This window comes from Nycticebus coucang, chromosome 10 (genome assembly GCF_027406575.1).
Source record: "Nycticebus coucang isolate mNycCou1 chromosome 10, mNycCou1.pri, whole genome shotgun sequence".
NCBI lineage: Eukaryota > Metazoa > Chordata > Mammalia > Primates > Lorisidae > Nycticebus > Nycticebus coucang.
The window spans coordinates 102,727,133-102,750,778 of record NC_069789.1 but is presented as its reverse complement, the minus strand read 5'-3'; the positions used below and the strand labels follow the sequence as shown (position 1 = coordinate 102,750,778).

General features: G+C 40.6%; 1 protein-coding gene across 1 annotated transcript; it reads right to left on the bottom strand.

Annotated features, from left to right (window-relative positions):
* Window positions 1–10,042: 10,042 nt before the first annotated feature.
* Window positions 10,043–13,839, bottom strand: LOC128596260 (T-cell surface glycoprotein CD1b-like). The gene is made up of 6 exons (XM_053605892.1): window positions 13,746–13,839; window positions 13,054–13,320; window positions 12,176–12,454; window positions 11,694–11,972; window positions 11,230–11,323; window positions 10,043–10,304 (listed from the first exon to the last, which is right to left on the bottom strand). Exons 1-6 carry the CDS (start codon window positions 13,804–13,806, stop codon window positions 10,250–10,252), a joined length of 1,035 nt encoding a protein of 344 aa, XP_053461867.1. The 5' UTR covers window positions 13,807–13,839; the 3' UTR covers window positions 10,043–10,249.
* Between the last annotated feature and the right edge of the window lie 9,807 nt (window positions 13,840–23,646).

The window sequence follows — 23,646 nt, the reverse complement described above, 5'->3', positions numbered from 1 at the left end:
TAATGAATATTGATGCAAAAATATTCAACAAGATTCTGGCAAGCAGAATCCAGCATCACATCAAACAAATTATACACCATGACCAAGTGGGTTTTATCCAAGCGTCTCAAGGCTGGTTCAATATACGTAAATCTATAAATATAATTCAGCACATAAATAAACTAAAAAACAAAGACCATATGATTCTCTCAATTGATGCAGGAAAAGCTTTTGATAAAATCCAGCATCCCTTCATGATCAGAACACTTAAGAAAATGGGTATAGAAGGGACGTTTCTTAAACTAATAGAGACCATCTACAACAAACATATAGCCAATATCATATTGAATGGAGTTAAATTGAAACCATTTCCACTCAGATCAGAACCAGGCAACGTTGACCATTGTATCCATTGCTCTTTAACACTGTAATGGAAGTTTTAGCCATCGCAATTAGGGAAGAAAAGGTGATCAAGGGTATCCATATAGGGTCAGAAGAGATCAAACTTTCACTGTTCGCAGATGATATGATTGTATATTTGGAAAACACCAGGAATTCCACTACAAAACTTTTAGAAGTGATCAAGGAATACAGTAATGTCTCAGGATACAAAATCAACACCTATAAATCTGTAGCCTTTATATATACCAACAATAGCCAAGCTGGAAAAACAATCAAGGACGCTATTCCATTCACAGTAGTGCCAAAGAAGATGAAATATTTGGGAGTTTATCTGACAAAGAACGTGAAAAATCTCTATAAAGAGAACTATGAAACTCTAAGAAAAGAAATAGCTGAAGATGTTAACAAATGGAAAAACATACCATGCTCATGGCTGGGAAGAATCAACATTGTTAAAATGTCCATATTATTCAAAGCAATATACAATTTTAATGCAATCCCTATTAAAGCTCCATTGTCATACTTTAAAGACCTTGAAAAAATAATACATTGTTTCATATGGAATCAGAAAAAACCATGAATAGCCAAGACATTACTCAGAAATAAAAACAAAGCAGGAGGAATTACGCTACCAGATCTCAGACTACACTATAAATCAATAGTGATCAAAACAGTATGGTACTGGCACAAAAACAGAGAGGTAGATATATGGAACAGAATAGAGAACCAAGAAATGAACTGAGCTGCTTACTGTTATTTGATATTTGACAAGCCAATTAAAAACATTCAGTGGGGAAAAGATTCCCTACTTAACAAATGGTGCTGGGTGAACTGGCTGGCGACCTGTAGAAGACTGAAACTAGACCCACACCTTTCACCTTTAACTAAGACAGACTCTTAATGTATTTAAGATTTAAACTTAAGACATGAAACTATAAAAATACTAGAAGAAAGCGCAGGGAAAACCCTTGAAGGAATCGGCCTGGGCAAATATTTTCTGAGGAGGACCCCCCAGGCAATTGAAGCTGCATCAAAAAAACACTACTGGGAGAATGAAACTAAAACGTTTCTGCCCAGCCAAGAGCACAGTAAGTAGAGCAAGCAGACAGCCCTCAGAATGGGAGAAGATATTTGCAGGATATGCCTTCGACAAAGGTTAATAACCAGAATCCACAGTGAACTCAAACGTATTAGCAAGAAAAGAACAAGTGATCCCATCTCAGGCTGGGCAAAGGACTTGAAGAGAAACTTCTCTGAAGAAGAGAGGCTCATGGCCTACAGACACATGAAAAAATTATCATCATCCTAACCATCAGAGAAATGCAAATGAAAACTACTTTGAGATATCATCTAACTCCAGTAAGATTAGCCCACATCACAAAATCCCAAAACCAGAGATGTTGGCATGGATGTGGAGAAAAGGGAACACTTCTGCCCTGCTGGTGGGAATGCAAACTGATACGGTCCGTTTGGAAAGATGTTTGGAGAACACTTAGAGATCTAAAAATAGATCTGCCATTCAATCCTATAATTCCTCTACTAGGTATATACCCAGAAGACCAAAAATCACATTATACCAAAGATATTTGTACCAGAATGTTTATTGCAGCCCAATTCATAATTGCTAAGTCATGGAAAAAACCCAAGTGCCCATTGACTCATGGATTATTAAATTGTGGTATTTGTACACCATGGAATATTATGCAGCCATAAAGAAAGATGGAAACTATACCTCCTTCATGTTTACATGGATGGAGCTGGAAAATATTCTTCTTAGCAAGGTATCCAAAGAATGGAAGAAAAAGTACCCAATGTACTCAGCCCTAATATGAAACTAATTTATAGCTTTCATACGAAGGCTACATCCCAATCTCAGTACAAGAATATGGGGAAAGGGGAAGGGAGGGGGCGGTAGGGTTGAGGGAGGTGATTGGTGGGTCCACACCTAGAGCGCATCTTGGAAGGGTGCAGGTGAAGTTTACTAAGTGTAGAGTATAAGGGTTTGAACACAACAATTAAGAAAATGCCATGAAGCCTATGTTAACCAGTTCGGTGAAAATATTTCAGACTGTATATGGAACCAGCACATTGTACCTCATGATTGCATTATTGTACACAGCTATGATTTAATTAAAAAAAAAAAAGAAAAAAGAATGCTATTCGGGCAGCGCCTATGGCTCAGTCGGTAGGGCGCCGGCCCCATATACCGAGGGTGGCAGGTTCAAACCCAGCCCCGGCCAAACTGCAACCAAAAAATAGCCGGGCGTTGTGGCAGGCGCCTGTAGTCCCAGCTGCTCGGGAGGCTGAGGCAAGAGAATCGCTTAAGCTCAGGAGTTGGAGGTTGCTGTGAGCTGTGTGATGCCACCGCACTCTACCAAGGGCCATAAAGTGAGACTCTGTCTCTACAAAAAAAAATAAGTAAATAAAAAAAAAAATGCTATTCATATGTGTACATTGATTTTGTAACTTGATTTTCCTCTGAATTTATTTATGAATTTTGGAGTCTCTTAGTGGAATCTTTGTGGTTTTCTAGATATCACATTATATCATCAACAAAGAGTGGTATTTTGTTAATCCATTCGTGGATCAGTGGGCACTTGGGCTTTTTCCATGACTTAGCAATTGTGAATTTGGCTGCAATAAACATTCTGGTACAAATATATTTGTTATAATGTGATTTTTGGTCTTCTGGGGTATATACCTAGTAGAGGAATTATAGGATTGAATGGCAGATCAATTTTTAGATCTCTAAGTGTCCTCCAAAATGGTCTATAAAACCAGTGTATGGTGCCCCATGATCGCATTAATGTACACAGCTATGAGTTAATAATATATATATATTTATGAGTAATAGTTTGCCCCCATTTGGATATCCTTGATTTTCTTCTTGTCTAATTATTCTGGCTAGGACTTCCAGCACTGTGTTGAATGGAAGAGGAATAGATGGAAACTTTGTTTAGGTCTAGAGCAGCAATCTTTTAATTTTTCCTCATACTGTATGATGTTGACAGTTGGTTTGTTATATATGGCTTTTATAATTTTTTTTTTTTTTTTTTTGTAGAGACAGAGTCTCACTTTATGGCCCTCGGTAGAGTGCCGTGGCCTCACACAGCTCACAGCAATCTCCAACTCCTGGGCTTAAGGGATTCTCTTGCCTCAGCCTCCCGAGTAGCTGGGACTACAGGCGCCCGCCACAACGCCCGGCTATTTTTTGGTTGCAGTTTGGCCGGGGCCGGGTTTGAACCCGCCACCCTCGGCATATGGGGCCGGCGCCCTACCGACTGAGCCACAGGCGCTGCCCGGCTTTTATAATTTTGACGTATGTTTCATCCATGCCTATTTTGTTAAAAGTTGTTATTGTAAAATAACTCATTTGTCTATTGAGATGATCATATGGTCTTTGAGTTGGCTTCTGTTTATGTGGTGAATTGTGTTTATAGATTTGCATATGTTGAATCCCCCTTGCATCCCAGGAATGAAGCCTATTCAGTCATGGTGGATTACTGTTTGATATGCTGCTAAATTCATATTTAAATGAGTAGGAGAAGTATCAAAGGTTGTATAACAGAAACTAAAAGATGAAAAGCAAAAGCAAGGACAATTCTTTCAAGCAGCAACAAAGCCTGGAAATAATGCTAGTTAAGTTACTTAAAATGCAGATTATATACTTGGGAAAAAGGGAAGCCATCCAGTGGTGTAGAAATGGTGAAAGAATGTATTATCAAATTGGTAGGATGCTTAGACCCCAATACTATTTCAAAGAACAAATAATTGCGTCTTTCTTTCTTTTTTTTTTATTGGTATTATATCATAGCTGTGTACAGTAATACGGTCATGGGACACCATACACTGGTTTTATAAACAGTCCGACACATTTTTATCACACTGGTTAACATAGCATTCCTGGCATTTTCTTAGTTATTGTGTTAAGACAATCATACTCTGCATAATTGCGTCTTTCAACTTGAAGCATAATTGATCACCAGCATGAATTAGCCTTCAACTTAACAGAAGAACTTCACACAACAATTCAAAAGGAAAATATTTATGATTCAATTGCTTTGGAGAAAGCATGATACTACTGTCTCAGGAAAGGTTATATATTTCTTTCGGTTCATAACAGAGGACTTTCTTTGCTCTGAAGAGTTATTCACTTTGGGCACTTCTGGCAACAGAAGAATAATAGATATCTTCAACTGGTTTCATGATAAATGTTATGAAGTTGGATGGACTTGGGTAAATTTAGTGAGTGTGTATATAGACAGTGCACCCTTCATGGCAGGAAAACACGAAGGGTTTATTGTACAGTTGAAAAAATATAAACAATTCCAGACGCTCTCATTTCTTTTCATTGTATCTCGCACCAGCAAAATCTCTGTGCTAAAACTTCTGTTTTAAGTGACACTTTGCAACAAGTTACAAGTATTGTTAAATGTATTTGGGCAAATGCTACATGGGATCATTGGTTTCTTAATATGTTAACACTGAATGATGAGGTGTTCAGTGTGGATTTGCCTTATCATTCTAACATGCATTGGCCTTCACAGCTAAAGGTAGTAGCCAAAATTCCGTCTTTGCGAAAAGTGACAGTCAAATTTTATGAAGAATAGAATCAGCAATGTGAATTAGGTAAGGCAGATTTGTACAGGAATGCAGCATTTCTGTGTGTTATGCAAATCAAAATAACTTGCATTATTTTATAAACTAAAATTAATGCTATGTATGATATGTGCCAAAAAATGTAAGAATTTCTAAAAAAGCTATCTTTTTAAAAACATTTCTTTTCCAAAATGACATTTTGGTTGAACACTTTCCCCAGTTAGAAAAGGTCATTGATGAGCTGGATGACATATATGAATCACTTGAGGAATTAGCAGCTATTAGAGACTGATTAATTATAGAATAGAAGTTTCAGTTAGTTTGAGAATCATGTCCTAACACTCAAATTAGCATTTCTGCCTCACCTAATTGATATTACCAAGAGCACCTAAAAGACAACAGATATAATTGATTGAGTTCTCAGTAGATGACATATTGAAGTTCCTGTTTGATGCTTAAAATAATCTAATTGAAAAATGGAAAATGCAATTGAATACCCACTCTCTTTGTAACATGCCTAAAAAGTCCTTTCTTGCTTTTCATCCAATTATTGCTACAAATCTATGTTCTCCTACCTAACCCTAAAGAAGATAACCTTATGGTCACAGATGACTGAAAGCCACCTAGAAGCTCAACTGAAACTGTGGCCCTCCATGCTGCAACCAGAGACTCAAATGCTTACCAACAATGGCAGACATAACAAAGTCATTAAAAGATTAAACTTAACAAAGAGTTTTGATTTGTTGAAATTATCATGTGCATATAATTTGATGGTTACAATATTATACATTTTAAAGTATCTCTCACTGAAGTTTTGTGAATATGGCATTATTGGAGTACATGTAAATTAATGTATCCTTCCAAATGAACAGGTTCCCTACCTCTGATCCAGGTAATGCATGGAGATCACCAAATAGTATATAACTCTTGTGAGATATTCATAGTGTAGTAAAATTTGAATCTGATCACATCACAAATCTATCAACATCTAGTAAGTGAAGAGGATAAAGGGCATGTAAAATGGCATCATAGCTATAGGATCAACAAAATCCAGACCACAGATAATTATTGATACATAAGAAGAAGGAGGGCGGCGCCTGTGGCTCAGTGAGTAGGGCGCCGGCCCCATATGCCGAGGGTGGCGGGTTCAAACCCAGCCCCGGCCAAACTGCAACAAAAAAATAGCCGGGCGTTGTGGCGGGCACCTGTAGTCCCAGCTGCTCGGGAGGCTGAGGCAAGAGAATCGCGTAAGCCCAGGAGTTAGAGGTTGCTGTGAGCCGTGTGACGCCATGGCACTCTACCCGAGGGTGGTACAGTGACACTCTGTCTCTACAAAAAAAAAAAAAAAAAAAAAAAAGAAGAAGGATACAATGTCTTCAAAAGAAAATTCTAGGATAAGATAGGGGAGAAATCTGTAGACTAAGAGGTTGATGAGACATATCAACCTATTTTAATGCATTCTAATTCAATGAACGGATTAGAAAAAATAATTTATGAGACTGTTGTGAAACATCTGAATGCTGATTAGATATTTAAGGACACTAAGGAATCTTGAATTTATGGATTGCATAATGTAATTGTGGTTACATATAAAAATAACCTTTATATTTAGATATACACGTTGAAATATTTATGAATGAAATATCATATCTGAAATTTATTTCAATTATGATTGGACAATACTTTTCAATGCTGTTTCCTGAACAGCATTGAAATGGTGATTGAAATTGGTGGCTCCTGATTTTGGTGCTTTGTCTTTGCATGTATAATATTACTAATTAAAAAGCTGAAAAGGAGTCATTCATTATCATAATTTGGAAATCTTTATGTTATGTTGCTGAGTAAGCAGATGGACTATTGCAGTACTGCAGTGCTTATGTTGAAGTAGCCCCTTATTTTTCTTAATAGTGGCATGAAAACACAAGAGTAGTGATGTTGGCAATCTGAATATGCCAAAGAGAAGCTGTAAAGTGATTTCTTTACGTAAAAAGGTAAAAGATTTGATTAATACAGAAAGAAAACAAAATGTATGCTGAGGTTGCTAATATCTTCAGTAAGAATGAATCTTCTATCCATGAAATTATGAAGAAAAACAAATTCATGCTTGTTTTGCTGTTGCATCTCAAACTACAACAGGTATGGTCACAGCTCAGATCCCTGCCTAGTGAAGATGGAAAAGGTATTAAATCTGTGGAGACACGAATGGATTGACAGCAGTTGGCTTTGGTACTATCTGTGGTCTCCAGTGCTGAAGGGGGTCTTGGAACATACCCACTATGGATAAGGGCAAACTACTGTTTATTTATATATTGGCAAGAATCACACAAACATATACCCATGCACATGCATTCTCTCACAACAATAGTTTGGAAATCCTTGTGTTTTGTGGTTGAAGATTTATTTCTGAAAGTCATTCATGTAGAGGTCATAGTGATACTGAATATCTCTTTGTGGGAATTTTGCCCTTGGGAATTGAAGAATGACTTCACAGACATCAGGTAAGTGAAAGCAATAGCTTATACAAGATAGGAAAGCTTCCAGTACAATGGAAGCAGTCCCTAACTGTTGCCATGCAGCTTGGTTGTTTAGTGGACTGTAAGCCTTACCTGTCTGCAAAACCCTTGTTGGTAAATAGTGATTGGTTCCTTTATGCCTAGCAGTCTGGTCTTTGTTGATTTGCCTTTTATTCATGCCAGTATGCTTTTTCCCTCCAATCCCCTGGCAGCCATGCCCAGTCATAGCCAGTGTCAGTGACCAAAGGCTACACAGGTCTTGGGGGCACTATGTGGTGTCCATGAAACCTCACACTGGGGACCCTCTAGACTTGCCAACTGACCACCCTTTCTTTTCCGAGCCCTATTTCCTTGTTCCTGCTTAAAGCCTTCTGCTTCCTACAGTAGCAAAAGTAATGGGGAAATTTAGGTTCATCAAGGTAAGGACACTAAGAAGAAAATTAGAAGTTCCAAAAACCACTATTGAGGGATCATCATTTGGGAATAGACAGAATAAGAAGACTAAAGAAAACAGAGGAAAGATATATGAAAAATCTGAAGAAAATGGCTGAAGATATCAATGATCACAAAAATATCAGGATCTTCAAGCAACTAAAAATTTGATCTCAATTGGTTTAAAAGAAAAATGAAACTTATTAAGTTCCTGAACTTAAATACCCAGAGATAGTTCATGTCTCAGTACAATTGATTCAGGCTTTGACTCTGTTATCATTTGCTGTTTTTCTGAACTGGGCCAGCTTTTCCTATTGGACAAATTTGTATAGCAATTTTGAGCTTTGCACACATGAACAGCAGCCAGAGAATGGGAGAACTCCTTTCTCTTTCCCCAAGCAGCAAACATAAATCCTAGGGTTCATTTGGATTGGGCCAAATAGGTCAGAAATACATGATGAGCCAATTAATCTGGCTAAGGAGGGAAATTAAATTATGATCATTATTATAGATCATGGTTTCCATCTGGGTCAATTTGTCCTCCTAGGGAACATTTAGAATATCTGGATACATTTGAGTCACAACTGAGCACATACTATTGGCCTCTAGTGGGTAAAGCCAGGGATGCTGCTGACATCTTTCAGTGCACAGAGCAGCTTCCACAGCAAGAAGCATGTGGCCCAAAATACCAGTAGCATGGAGATTGAGAGACCATTAGAACAAGGTTCTTATATTGAATATACATCAGATTCACCTAAAAACCTTGTTAAAACAAACAGGTCATTGGTTTCCATCCCCATATTTTCTGATTCAGCTGGTTTGGGGATAGAAATTTGATTTTCTAGGAAGGTTCCAGTCACTGTTGCTGCAGCTTGTTTATCATTCACCCTGTGTCCACATTGCATAGTTCATGGTACAGAGCAGGAGCATGAGTATGCTGTAATATGGGCCAGTTGAATATAACCCGGAGATGTAGCCAGGTGTTTTAATATAAGGGGGATAAAACTGTGCTTTCACCCATTTTCTACACTTGTCAAATTCTAAAGACCATGTTGTCCTAAAACATACAGGTGGGAGAACTTCTTCTAGAACCGCTTGTTTCTCCAAAACTAATTCCTTTGACTTTCCTTCCTAAGTCATATACATGTGTATATATATATGCATATATATTTATATGTTTTACTTGTATATACTTAAATGTATTAAAATTCTCTTGCCTCCTAGTATTATAATCAGAATTAATTTGGAGGTTTTAAGATAGACTGTTCTAGAAAACCCTAGAATAAACAAAAATGGAATAAATGGAAGTGTAAATGAAAAATACAACTGTACGGATGTAGCACAGACCTCAAGTAAGGATCCTGCGGGCAGGAAGAGTCCTTTTAATTCTTCTCCATGGTATTCCCAATTACCTAAACTATTACTCTTCACTCATCCTCCCTCTCACTCACTCTCAGTGTAAAAATGAGAAGCAATATTCTACCACAATGACTCCTTGAAGGTAGACTACACTTGCAGTAAGGACAGGGTGGTTTTCTTCAGATGAATTTAGAACAGAAACAAGAAAAGGAGAATGATTTTTTTGGCTAAGTGGAAAATATTGTAGTAAGAAGAGGAAGATCTAGAATACAAACTAAGAGAAAAAAGGAAGGAAGGAGACGACTCTGGAAGAAGACCATCAACTTGACAGTCAGCATTCAGATCTAATTTTACTGGGAAGATGCATTTACTAGGAGGAGATCTTGCCAGGGATCCACAGACAGGTGGAACTAACCTCAGGGAACTTACAAGTAGGGAAGAAAGAAACACCAAATAATTGCAATGCTGTGGGTGCCGAGTACAGAGGGTCTGTGGGTGATACCAGATAGGGAGAGTTACTTCCATGGCAGCAGCAGGAAAGGCCTCCTGAGAAGCTGGGCTTTGAGAGTGAGAAAGTCCTCCAGGAAGAGACAGGGAAAGTACATGAAAATGCCCTGCTAGGCAATACAATTGTCTCAGCTTTGAGAAATTATAGTTAGGCAGAAGAAGAAACCACAACTTTAAAAAATAGAAAGTCAAAGGAAGTCACTATTAAGTGAATATATATTATATTTGCTTTATTCTGAGACATTCTTTCTCACATTTTAATATAGAAGACATAGATCATACTACTGAAACAGAATTGTGATATGTTGACTGTTTAAATCATTTTCTACTGGTATTGCATTATAATTTGTCTTAAACTCTGTTTAAAGTCTGTTTTGACATAATATAATGATTATTTCATAAAATGTGAGGAGACCCTCTCCCGGGTTGACACTGTGGGATCCTAGGTTTCTTGGTCTTTATTCCAAATGGAAGAGAAGACATGTCGAGGACTCAGGCATATTGTGATATGATCTGTGAAAACCATGTGATATAGGGCTGTATATAAGAGGTATTTGTGGCTCAGCACCCATAGCTCAGTGTATAGGGTGCCAGCCACATACACTGAGGCTGGCGGGTTCGAGCTCAGCCCAGGCCTGATAAACAATAGTGACAACTGCAATCCAAAAATAACCAGGTGTTGTGGTAGGCACCTGTAGTCCCAGCTACTTGGGAGGCTGAGGCAAGAGAGTCGCTTAAGCCCAAAGTATGAGGTTGCTGTGAGCTGTGATGCCACAGCACTCTACCAAGGTTGACATAGTAAGACTCTGTCTCAAAAAAAAAAAATGGTATTTGTACACCCACATTCATGGCAGCATTAATCACAATAGGTCAAGGTGGATGCACGTGTAGTGACCACATATGGATGAATGGATGATCTGAATGTGTCAAGCACACAAAGGAAGGAAACCCTGTCACAGGCTACAACATGGTTGAACCTTGGGGAACTTACACTAGGTGAAATAACTGGTCATAAAAAGACAGTTACTGTAGTGTGTATGAGTCTACCTACACAATATTCCTAGAGTAGGCAAATTCAAAGATATAGATAGTACAATGCTCTTGTCCAAACACTGGAGGTGGGGAAAGTGAAATATTGTTGTTTTATAGGAATAGAGCTTAGTTCTGAAGGGATGGAAGAGCTCAGAGACTGCTTACAAGGTGAAAAGCAATATAAATGTTCTTAACATCACTCAAGTGTGCACTTAAAAAATGGTCAAGATGGTAAATTTTGTTCTGTGTTTTTTCATAGGATTAGAAAGTATATATCTTCATATAAAGGACATGGGGAGAGGGAAATAGTCTGCTGGGCAGATTGTGACTGAAGCAATTAAATAGATAAAATGATGGAAAAGAGTGGGAGCATGGACAGAAAAGATTAATAAACCCCAAAACTCACCGGCGCCTCATATGCCATAGCGCAAGGCATAGCAAAAGGATGAAGGAGGGCACTAACATTGCCAAACAGATCAAGGCAACAGAGATGGGTTGTCCTGGAAATTGGCAAAGGAAAAAAGAACATCATATCCCATCTCATGTCCTGAGTTCCCCTGCGCGCCAGCACCACCATTCACTTGCTTCTCATGTGTGGTCATCCCCACCTCCCTAACTATATTCCTGATTCCATCTATCCATCCTGTGATCCTTCCAGCCCCAACTTAAATAATCTGAAGGTCCTTTATACTTACTGCTTCCATATCTTGGCTCCTCTATTTTTATTCCTATTGGAACTTGTGTTCCAGAAACGCATCAGTCTCTCTCTCTTTCCCGCTTCATCTATCAAGCCCCTCCTTTCCCAGGGCCTCCCTCTGTGCCCGGGGACTTCCTCCTTCCATGTCCAGCCTGGATGGTGTTCTTTCTTACTCCAGTGGAGGATGATGTCCCGGCCCTCTAGACTGCTGTGTTTCACCCGGCAGGATAGACCAGCAGCCTCCCCTGCGGCCACATCCAGGGTAGCTTGGAGATACCATGTCCAGTCAGCATTGGGCAGGAGGTCGCTGTGCTGAGTGTCCGGCTGCTCCTGCTCACCCCGCATCCACATCACCCACATGGGCTTTGGGTAGAATCCTGAGACATGGCAGACCAGCAGCAGACGGCCAGGCCCAGGACTGGGGCCACTGGACAGCCAGGCCTCAGGCTTCACTGGTAGAAAAGGGCAGTGACAGTGTCTTATCATGACTCGAATTGAGATGATAGGGACTCAGAAACCTCCAAGGTTTGACAGTGACCCCTTCCATGATTGTTGGTACCAAACAATTCTTTGGTTAACTACTATCCTTCTTGGGTATCTCCTAGTCTTGAGCTCACAGCAGGTGGTAGGAAGGGAAGTAGAGAGCAGGACTCACCTTGCCTTTGCAGCTCTGCCTTCCCTGCATCCAGGACACTCAGGAGAAATCGGGGGCATATTTCAAACAGGAGCTTTTTCCCAGTAACAATGAGACCATGAAATGTCATGATTAGTGTGCAAGCCTGCTGGGCCCTGGTGCCCCCCTCTGGGGAAGGCACACATGTATCATTGATGAATCTCAGGAAATCTAGTCCTCCTACAGCTCCACTCAGGAAGCTTACTATGGAACCTCCAGAATGTAGCTCACAGCCTGCTATGCCCTGGATCTCAAAGGGGTCTAGGAAGAAAGATGACAGAGAACAATTAATTAAATACAAATAAAAAAAAAACCATGATAAAAGGAATGAGGATGTTAGATTTTGGTTGGTATGAAGACCTTGGATGTGAAATGATGACGCAACCCCAATTCAGCATTTAGAACTTTCCAGAAAGAAGAGCACTGGGAAGGTGTGGGGGGTATAGTAGAAGTCGGGGTGGGGAGGCAGAACTTGATGCAGCCCAGAGCACAGTACTTCAGCCTGAGACACAGGACCACAGCAAGAGCAGTGCAAGGAGGAGATGACTGAGGAGATGGATCAGAGAAGGGAGCCACAGTGCAGGTCTGTCCGGCCAGGGAGAGAATAAAGGCCCTTGAGGTGCCAGGTCCACATAGGACAAAGCAGGATTTGGTTACGGGGAGCCTGGATCTCTTAGAGAAGATTCAGAGGTGGCCAGAATCTGCAATAAGGTGTGAGGTGTAGAGTAAACGTGAGAGACTGCTTTAGAAGAGTGTGTGCATACAGTTGGGTAGAGCAGAAAGCAGGGAGGAGGATCCACGGCATTAGTAATTTATAAAAAGAGAGACAGAGTCTTTTCAGTTCAGGGCTATGTACTCACATTCCATATGGGATGCACTGGCATGTGCCTGTATTTGTTGTATGAATCTAAATATGTAGTCTCCGAATAGTATGTCCAGTTCAGCAACCTCCTCGTCACTGAGGTTGCCCTTGGACCAGGGCTTCAGGAATATAGCAGTGCCTGAGTCACCATCCCAGCTGTGAATCTGCAAATCATCCAACCAGCCTGAACCTTGATTTTTTGCCCAGGTGCTGTTGACAAAGGATGTGATCTGGATGACATGGTAAGAAGTGGTTCCCTGGAAGCCTGTGAAAAGAAAGGGACAAGCGAGAGGGAGCGAGAAGGAAGGGAAATGGAAAAGATCCAGATGACAGGAACATGGATGTTCAAGAACACATAAAGGCTCTGCTCGGGAGGCTGAGGCAAGAGAATCGCGTAAGCCCAAGAGCTGGAGGTTGCTGTGAGCCGTGTGACGCCACGGCACTCTACTGAGGGTGGTACAGTGAGACTCTGTCTCTACAAAAAAAAAAAAAAAAAGAGAACACATAAAGGCTGACATATGTGACTGTCCAGAGCTTTAGGCTCCATCCCCAGCACCTGAAATGGGAGCAGAGGGCTGGAGACTGCAGGACTCAGGCTTTTGGGTCCAGGTACCCCTGGGTAGTGCAATCTACTTTCACCCTATACCCTTGCAACAGTGCAGGGAGCTACCGGAATGGAATGACTCTTACCATCCTCATTGTCAGCACCTGGGAGGAGAACAGCTAACAATCGAAATGGCAGAAGCAGCATTTCCCCCAGGAGATGGAACTTCTGACTTACAGAGTTGTTGTTTGATGTCTGATTTCAGCAAACCTTCTTCTCAGTACCTGTAAGGACTTCCTCTTTCTTCCAACTGACAATTACCTTTCGCATGCAAATTGTGCTTCAGAGAAAAAGGATGTGCCTCCCACATCCTTTAGCCTTGCAGCCTACCTCTTGCCCCCCAACCCTGCCCCAGCCTTGCCCTGACTTGTAGACTTTCTCTTTCCTCCCTGACTTTCTGCTGCTCCTCAGCTTCCTTCACACCACCTTGTAAAGCCTCCTTGTAATTCTTTTTTTTTAATTAAATCATAGCTGTGTACATTAATGCGATCATGGGGCACCATACACTGGTTTTATAGACCCTTGTGGTTCTTAAAGGTCATTTCACCTTCCTCGCCTTTTCCCACATGTGTAGCCTAAGAGGTTGATATTTAACAATTGTTTATCTTCCAGTCTGCTCTAACCTAGGTGGAGCCTTTGGTTTATCCACCCGACTCAGCCTTCCTCCCTGTCTACTGCCTTCTCTTCTCAGGCCGTCTGTCACTGCTTCCTAATGTTCTCAATGTCTTCTCTTTCTTATCTCACCCCCCTTGTCTGATGTCTCTTACCCTCCGTTCTAATCTGGCTACATGTGTGTGTTTGTGTGGATTTTCACTTACATCTGAAGGCAGAGCTTTTAAATCCCAAGTGTGCTGTGGAAATACCAACCCAAATCCTAGAATCAAATGTCATAGATACTGCCATTCATAATCCAGGCAATATTATCTTATACCTTAGCCAATGTTGAGGCGAAAATGGCACTTGCTACCAGTGTATAACCTTCTCTTCAGTGGCCCCTGACCTGAACACAAAACAAGTTTTTCAAACAAAGTGTTCAGGAGACAAGCAAAACTCCTGGGGCTGTGCTCTGTACACCTTCCACCTAAGTCAAAGGTGCCAGTTTCAGTGAGATTCTTAAAGCAGTAGAGCCATATTCTTCTTTTCTACTATCTCATGACCTCTGTCTACATTTATGCCTTCCCATGAGCACATAAGGTGTTAGTTAATAAGGGGGCCAAGAAGGCTGCCAATTTCTATACCAATCACCCAGAGTGTTCATTATAAGGGATTATCTCCTGTCTTCTTTTTCTTTGCCTTTTGCAAGTTTTGACAATATTTTTAGAATACACTGACTGAAAATTTGTATTTTAACCAAATATGATATATTATTGCAAGCTTAAGATGAAGTTTATTGAGGAAGAGAAAAATAGTTTCAGGGAGCAAGAACAAGGCACATATTTATAGGCAAAATATTTGCCACAGAGGATGTATGAACCTCCTATCGTAATGCAAAGCCCTAAGGATGATTTTTTAATTGTCTCTAATTTGGAAAATATTATAAATTTGTATAAATCTACATATCATGCATAAATATGGTGGCAAATGATTCCAAATGTAAAGGGGTGTCACTACCTCATTCTACTATGTAGGGGAAAATAAAAATAAGGACTTGCATTTGCTATTCTCAGAAATGACTGGTTCAGAGAATTAATAAGAGTAGCCTCCAAAGTTACAATTGATGTGAACCAAATGTCAAATGTTCCTCGCTTTCAAAAATAATCCAATGAGTTAGCTGGGCACAAAAGACTATCACAATATATTATTCCCAAACTCACCAAACTATCAAAGAAGGTAACCCCAAAGTATGACAACAGTAATTCACACAAAATTATTTCACCAGAAGAGAGTATTTGGTGTTGCCAAGACCATGTTAGAATCTGAGTTGGACCTGAGGGAAGGAAGATAGAGGGAGAGATCTTGGTTTTAGCTTTAACTGGAGGTCAGTAAGTCTGTGCCACATATGTGCAGAATGTCAACACAGATGACAAACAGAAAGAGTCTCTCTAGAAGACAAAGGTATTTATTTGGGAAGAGAGCATTGCAATGGACATATGGGTGCTGTAGTAAACCATATGTGCATATGCCGGGAGGTATAGGAAGACGAATTTAAAAAAAAACCCAGAACAAAATTGTTCTGAAATAATTATCCATGATTAGACAGATGAATAACAAGGGTGATGCCCATCAGAGGTGGGACAGGCAGCTCCTACATAGATGGTTTTGCAGAAGTATTTTTGTGTAAGTTCATGATGCTCTTTGTGCGAAGCCTTGGGTATTTCAGAGACTTTGTTGATAGTTTGTGTTAGTGGGCAACAAGCAGGAAAGCCCTCTCTGTGTGATAATAATTTGCTGTTATTATTTTTTTACACTGTGACTCCATTTTGAGTCTGGAGACTTTTATAAGAAGTTGACTGTGAGTTTAATCTCAGTAAATTTCCCCCCAGAAGGAGGATGTTCTAGGGGCCAACCTAGATGGCGGACTAGGGACAGCTTCTTTGCAACTAGGTGTGGTGAGATTGGGGAGAGAAGATTCCAGGCACCTCTGGCTTGTGTGCTCTGCCCAGAAACATCCCTTCAGGGGCACAGGGAAGCAGCGGGAGACTTCAGGACTCCACCAGGAACAAAAGCAGTGGAGAAGCAGCAAGTGTTTGCATTTGGGCAGAGGCTGGCTACCCATGGCAGCTGTGGTGGCGGCGAGTTTGCCGGCAGGGAACGCCTTTTCTGTGTGTGTGTGTGGTTTTTTGTTGTTGTTGTTGTTGGACTTGGGAATTTGGTTGAGCTATCTTGCTTGGGCTAGCAAGCAAGTGACTTTGAAGAGCACCTAGAGGCCCGGACTGAGCCACGGGGTGGAGTGGAGCTTTTGTTGTTCGGCTGCAGGCCAGGCAGGGCACAGCCATGGTGGGAGAGCTGTGTTGCAGGCTCTGCCCTCAGGCTTCTAGAGAGAGGATGGTTTTGTTGTGCCTCATAAGTGTGCAGCCACTTCTGGAGAGATCCAAGCAACACATGGTTTCCTGGGAAAGCCACTGTGTAGCCAAGGGACATAGTTTGGAAGGTCAAGATGTGTCTATTAAGCAGGCTGAGGAGAGCTTCAGGCTCCCAACTCCGTGGAGTTTGAGGGCAAAGAAGTTAGCAGAGGCTTCTGGTCTCCATCTGATACAGCTGTATCACTGTTGTGATTAGCATCACAGATCCCAGAAGATCACCTGTTGGCCAGGCAATATTCATCAAGACATATAAAAATGTAGTTTTTTTCTTTTTAAAAATTTTTTCAAGTTTTTTTCCCTCTAGATTTTTCTTTTTCTCTTTGCTTTGCTTGTGTTAATATAATTTTTCATTGTTGCTTCTTTAATATAAGGATTTCATTTTTGCTAGTATTTTCTGCCTGTTATTCATTCCCCCCTCCCCCCAGTTTTTTTTGTTGTTGCCGCAGTTGTCATTGTTTTTTTTAAATTTTTTTTTATTGTTAAATCATAGCTGTGTACATTAGTGCAATTGCCTGTACCCATTCTAAGATGCACCATAGATGTGGCCCCACCCATTACCCTCCCTCCACCAAAACCTCCCCACCCTTCCCCTTCCTTGGCCCTTTCCCCATAGTGTTGTGCTATAGTTGGGTTATAGTCTTCATGTGAAAGCTATAATTTAGCTTCATAGTAGGGTTGAGTACATTGGATACTTTTTCTTCCATTCCTGAGATACTTTGCTAAGAAGAATATGTTCCACCTCCATCCATGTAAACATGAAAGAGGTAAAGTCTCCATCTTTCTTTAAGGTTGCATAGTATTCCATGGTATACATGTACCACAATTTGCTAGTCCATTCGTGGGTCCATGGGCACTTGGGCTTCTTCCATGACTTAGCAATTATGAATTGGGCTGCAAAAAACATTCTGGTACAGATGTCTTTGTTATATTGTGACTTTTGGTCTTCTGGGTATAAACCTAGTAAAGGAATTATAGGATCGAATGGCAGGTCTATTTTTAGATCTCTCAGTATTCCTTCTAAGTATTCATCCTTCCAGAAGGAACGTATTAGTGGGCATTCCCACCAGCAGTGTAGAAGTGTGCCCTTTCCTCCACATCCACGCCAACATTTCTGGTTTTGGGATTTTGTTATATGGGCTACTCTTACTGGGGTTAGGTGATATCTCAGAGTAGTTTTGATTTGCATTTCTCTGATGATTAAGGATGATGAGCTTTTTTTCATGTGTTTGTAGATCTTGCATCGGTCTTCTTTAGAGAAGTTTCTCTTCAAGTCCCTTGCCCACCCTGAGATGGGGTGACGTGTTCTTTTCTTGTTAATACGTTTGAGTTCTCTCTGGATTCTGGTTATTAGACTTTATCGGAGGTATAACCTGCAAATATTTTCTCCCATTCTGAGGGCTGTCTGCTTGCTTTACTCACTATGTTATTGGCTGTGCAGAAGCTTTTTAGTTTGATCAGGTCCCAGTAGTGTATTTTTGATACTGCTTCAATTGCCTGGGGAGTCCTCCTCATAAAATATTCACTCAGGCCGATTCCTTCAAGAGTTTTCCTTGCACTTTCTTCAAGTATTTTTATAGTTTCATGTCTGAAGTTTAAATCTTTTATCCAGTGAGAGTCTATCTTAGGTAATGGTGAAAGGTGAGGGTCCAGTTTCAATCTTCTACAGGTTGCCAGCCAGTTTACCCAGCACCATTTATTAAATAGGGACTCTTTACCCTGATGAATGTCTTTACTTGGCTTGTCAAAGATCAAATAATGGTAAGTAGCTGGATCCATCTCTTGGTTCTCTATTCTGTTCCAGACATCTACTTCTCTGCTTTTGTGCCAGTACCATGCTGTTTTGATCACTATGGATTTATAGTACAGTCTCAGGTCTGGTAGTGTGATTCCTCCTGCTTTGTTTTTATTGCTCAGTAATGTTTTGGCTATTCGAGGTTTTTTCTGATTCCATATAAAACGAAGTATTATTTTTTCAAGATCTTTAAAGTATGACAATGGAGCTTTAATAGGAATTGCATTAAAATTATATATTGCTTTGGGCAGTATAGACATTTTAACAATGTTGATTCTTCCCAGCCATGAGCATGGTATGTTTTTTCATCTGTTAACATCTTCGGCTATTTCTTTTCTGAGAGTTTCATAGTTCTCTTTGTAGAGATCTTTCACGTCCTTTGTTAGGTATGCTTCCAAATATTTCATCTTCTTTGGCACTACTGTGAAAGGAATAGAGTCCTTGACTGTTTGTTCGGCTTGGTTATTGTTGGTATATATAAAGGTTACAGGTTTATGGGTGTTGATTTTGTAGCCTGAGACATTGCTATATTCCTTGATCACTTCTAAAAGTTTTGTAGTAGAATCCCTAGTGTTTTCCAGATATACGATCATATCATCTGCGAAGAGTGAAAGTTTGATCTCTCCTGACCCTATGTGGATACCCTTGATCACCTTTTCTTCCCTAATTGCAATGGCTAAAACTTCCATTACAATGTTAAAGAGCAGTGGAGACAATGGGCAACCTTGCCTGGTTCCTGATCTAAGTGGAAATGATTTCAATTTAACTCCATTCAATACGATATTGGCTGTGGGTTTGCTGTAGATGGCCTCTATTAGTTTAAGAAATGTCCCTTCTATACCAATTTTCTTAAGTGTTCTGATCATGAAGGGATGCTGGATATTATCAAAAGCTTTTTCTGCATCAATTGAAAGAATCATATGGTCTTTATTTTTAAGTTTGTTTATGTGTTGAATTACATTTATAGATTTATGTATATTGAACCAGCCTTGAGACCCTGGGATAAATCTGACTTGGTCCTGGTGTATAATTTTTTGGTGTGTTGCTGGATTCTGTTTGTTAGGATCTTACTGAGTATTTTAGCATCTATATTCATTAGTGATATTGGTCTATAATTTTCTTTTCTTGTTGAGTCTTTCCCTGGTTTGGGGATCAAGGTGATGTTTGCTTTGTAGAATGTACTGGGTAATGTTCCTTCTTTTTCTATATTTTGGAAGAGGGTTAGTAGTATAGGTACTAGTTCTTCTTTAAATGTTTGGTAGTATTCTGACGTAAAGCCATCTGGTCCTGGGCTTTTCTTTTTAGGGAGATTTTGTATAGTTGATGCTATTTCAGAACTTGATATAGGCCTGTTCAACATTTCCACTTCATTCTGCCTAAGTCTTTGTAGGTGGTGTGCTTCCAGGTATTGGTCGATTTCTTTCAGATTTTCATATCTGTGAGAGTAGAGTTTCTTGTAGTATTTGTTAAGGATTTTTTGAATTTCTGAGGGGTCTGTTGTTATTTCATCATTACTATTTCTGATTGATGAAATTAGAGATTTTACTCTTTTTTTCCTGGTTAGGTTGGCCAAAGGTTTATCTATTTTATTCAAAAAAACAGCTTTTGGATTTATTGATATGTTGTATAATTCTTTTGTTTTCAATTTCATTTAATTCTGCTCTGATTTTGGTTATTTCTTTTCTTCTGCTGCGTTTGGGGTTGAAGTGTTCTTCTTTCTCCAGTTGCTTGAGATGTTCCATTAAATTATTGACTTTCTCTCTTTCCGTTTTCTTGAGGAAGGCTTGCAGTGCTATAAATTTCCCTCTTAGGACTGCCTTTGCAGTATCCCAGAGGTTCTGGTAATTGATTGTTGTTTTGTTCCAAAAATATGGTGATTTCCTTATTAATCTCGTCTATAACCCATGTATCCTTCAGCATAAGGTTGTTTAGCTTCCATGTTTTTATATGGGTATGCAGGTTCCTGTTGTTATTTAGTTCAACTTTTATTCCATTATGGTCTGAGAAGATGCAAGGAATAATTTCTATTTTTTTAAATTTGCTGAGGTTAGATTTGTGGCCTAGGATGTGGTTGATTTTAGCGTATGTCCCGTGGGCTGATGAGAAGAATGTGTATTCAGTTTTGTTGGGATGAAATGTTCTGTAGATGTGTGTTAAGTCCAGATGTTGAATGGTTGAGTTTAAATCTAAAATGTCTTTGCTTAGCTTCTTTTTGGAGGATCTATCCAGGACTGCTAAAGGGGTGTTAAAATCTCCAACTACAATGGAAGTGGAGGAAATCGAGTTGCTCATGTCTGTTAGAGTTTCTCTTATAAATTGAGGTGCGTTGTGGTTGGGTGCATAAATATTAATAATTGAGATCTCATCATTTTGAGTATTACCTTTAACAAATATGAAGTGTCCATCCTTATCCTTAATTATTTTGGTTGGTTTAAAGCCTATTGTGTCTGCGAACAGGATTGCAATGCCTGCTTTTTTCTGCTTTACATTTGCCTGGAATATAGATGGCCATCCCTTCACCTTGAATCCATATCTGTCTTTTAATGTAAGATGCGATTCTTGGATGCAGCAGATGTCTGGCTTGAGTTCTTGTATCCAGTCTGCCAACCTATGCCTCTTTAGAGGACTATTTAAACCATTCACATTAATTGAGAGTATTGATAAGCCTTTCAAGAGACCGGTGGACATTTTTAATCCTTTTGCGACTGTGGAAGTTGGAATTTGATCAAAAATTTTTTGGGTGGGTTTACTTTTGTGGTGGAGAATTATGCTGGTTTTTATGCAGGATAGGTCTAAGAATGTCCTGGAGAGCTGGTTTAGTTGTGGCAAATTTCTTCACCATGTGAATGTCGTTGAAGTATTTAATTTCTCCGTCATAAATGAAGCTCAGTTTAGCTGGGTACAGGATCCTGGGTTGAAAGTTATTTTTTTTTAGGAGATTAAAAGTTGATGACCATCCTCTTCTAGCTTGAAAGGTTTCAGCAGAGAGATCTGCAGTTATTCTGATATTCTTCCCCTTGTAGGTAACGGTTTTCTTTCATCTGGCAGCTTTCAGAATTTTCTACTTCATATTAACTTTAGTGAAATTGATTATTATGTGTCTGGGGGATGTCTTATTTGGGTTGAGTCATGCTGGAGTTCTGAAACTGTCTGCTATCTGAATTTTGGAATCTCTTGGCATGTTTGGAAAGTTCTCCTTCATAATCTCATGGAGAAGAGACTCTGTGCCTTGTGAAGCCACTTCGTCACTTTCGGGGATCCCTATAAGATGAATATTGGTTTTCTTCAAATTATCCGAGAGCTCTCTGAGAGAGTGGTCTGTTTTTGCTCTCCATTTCTCTTCTTCTTTGAGGGTTTGGGAGCGTTCGAAAGCTTTGTCTTCAATGTCAGAAATCCCTTCTTCTGCTTGCTCCATTCTGTTACTGAGGGATTCTACTGTGTTTCTCAGATCTTTGAGGGATGCAACTTCTTGTCTCAATGTGTCGAAATCTTTGGTCATTTGGTCTTTGAATCCGTTGAATTCTTGAGATAACTTTTGGAATTCTAATTAGATCTTATTTGCTGTCCAGATCCTGAATTCAATTTCTGACATCTCAGCTATTTGTTTGTGCATTGGGTCTTGTGCTGTTTCTGCCCCATTGATCCTTGGCGGAGTTGATCTACTCTGATTATTCATATTGCCAGAGTTTTTCTGTTGATTTCGCCTCATGATTGTTTTTCATCATTGCTTCTGGCTGTCCTCAGAGTTGGGGAGGTGTCTCTCCAAGATTAGACCCCAGAGGGATCACTCTATCGTTGCTGGATCTTTGTAGGGAGTGACCCTGTGTAGTTCCTCTGGGGCTGCTCCAGGTAGGGAGTTCTGGTTGTAGAAGCAGCTCTGGTTTGTGACACACCTGCATCCAGCAACAAGGCTGGGGGTGGTGCGCACGGTTCTGGGAGTGCCAGGAGCCCAGTGACTTTGGCACAGAAAGCCCAAGGCTCCAGCAGTCTCTGGCCAGGAGAAGGGCTCTGCTCAGAGGCAGGGAGGGCTCCAAAGGACACGCAGCTACCAGAGTCCCTATCCAGATGAACGGGCTAGTGTGGAAGCTGGGAGGACACAGGAGGGAGGACGCAGGGTTGTGTGGCTCCTGCAGTTCCTGGTCAGGGAATGCAGAGGCCCGGTGGGTGTGGGTCACCATTCGGGGGTCGCTGCATAGTTCTTATGGAGGTTTGGGTGGTGCCAAGCCCAGGAGTTTGAGGTTGCTATGAGCTGTGATGTCACAGCACTCTACCCAGGGCAACAGCCCAAGGCTCCAGTGTGCCAAAACCATCTCACTCTGCCCCTAAGGATTAAGGCTGTCAGGCAGCTCAGTCCCCACCTTTAGGCTGCTCAGTCAGTAGGTTACTTTGACCTGCCCAATCCTTGCTCTGAGACCCTGAGGGCGGAGCTTGCCGGGGCAGTTCTTTCACAATGGCTTCCTGCGCCCGCTCAGTGGCTTAGTCTGGGGCCCCAGACAATGCCCAAAGTTCTCCACACTCCTGCTCAAGCTCTCCCCAAGGTATTTCAACTGAGTGCCAAGTCCGAGAACACAGAAACAGTTCACAGGTAAGGCCTTTCCGGTTTGCAGTCTCACTGCTGCTTGTACTTACAGTTGCCGGCGTGATTAGGTCGATTGAACACACGCAACCACTTGCCAGTTTTCCACTGTTTTTGTCCTCCTCTTGGGGTCCAGAAGTCCCTTGCTGGCTCCCTGTATCCTCAAAGGGATGATTATAGGTAGATCCCACTGGCCAGAGATGCCTGGAGTCTTGTCTCCCCAGACTCGCTGTTTCCAGTTGCAGGGAAGCTGTTACTCGGCCGCCATCTTTAATCTCTCCCCCCCAGTTTTATTCCTTGAGGTTTTTTGTTTATTTGTGTTGGTTTGATTTATATTATTTTTTTTCTTGTCTATTTGGTAGAGGTGGAGTTTTGTGTCTTTTCAGGCTGGAAAAGAGCTGCAGATATCAAAGGATCTATCCAACCCAGCCCCCATAGAGGTTGAGATTTGTAGGTGTGGGTCAAAGTACCCTACTGTACACCATTATTCCTCCTGTCTCTATCTTTCTGTCCTTTCTTCTTTCTGTCAATCTTCCCTCTTACTCCTCCCCTTCCTTTTTCTTTTCTCTCTCTCTTTTTTAATTATATCATAACTG

Bases quoted from the DNA above. Each gene is read 5' to 3' on its own strand.
- LOC128596260 (XM_053605892.1), bottom strand. From the start codon at position 13,806: ATGCTGCTTCTGCCATTTCGATTGTTAGCTGTTCTCCTCCCAGGTGCT. The intron at 13,321-13,745 runs GTAAGAGTCATT...TTCTTTTCACAG, and splicing joins AGGTGCTGACAATGAGGATG to GCTTCCAGGGAACCACTTCT. The intron at 10,305-11,229 runs GTGAGTTTTGGG...TGGTTTTCACAG, and splicing joins CTATGGCATATGAGGCGCCG to ATCATATCACAATATGCCTG.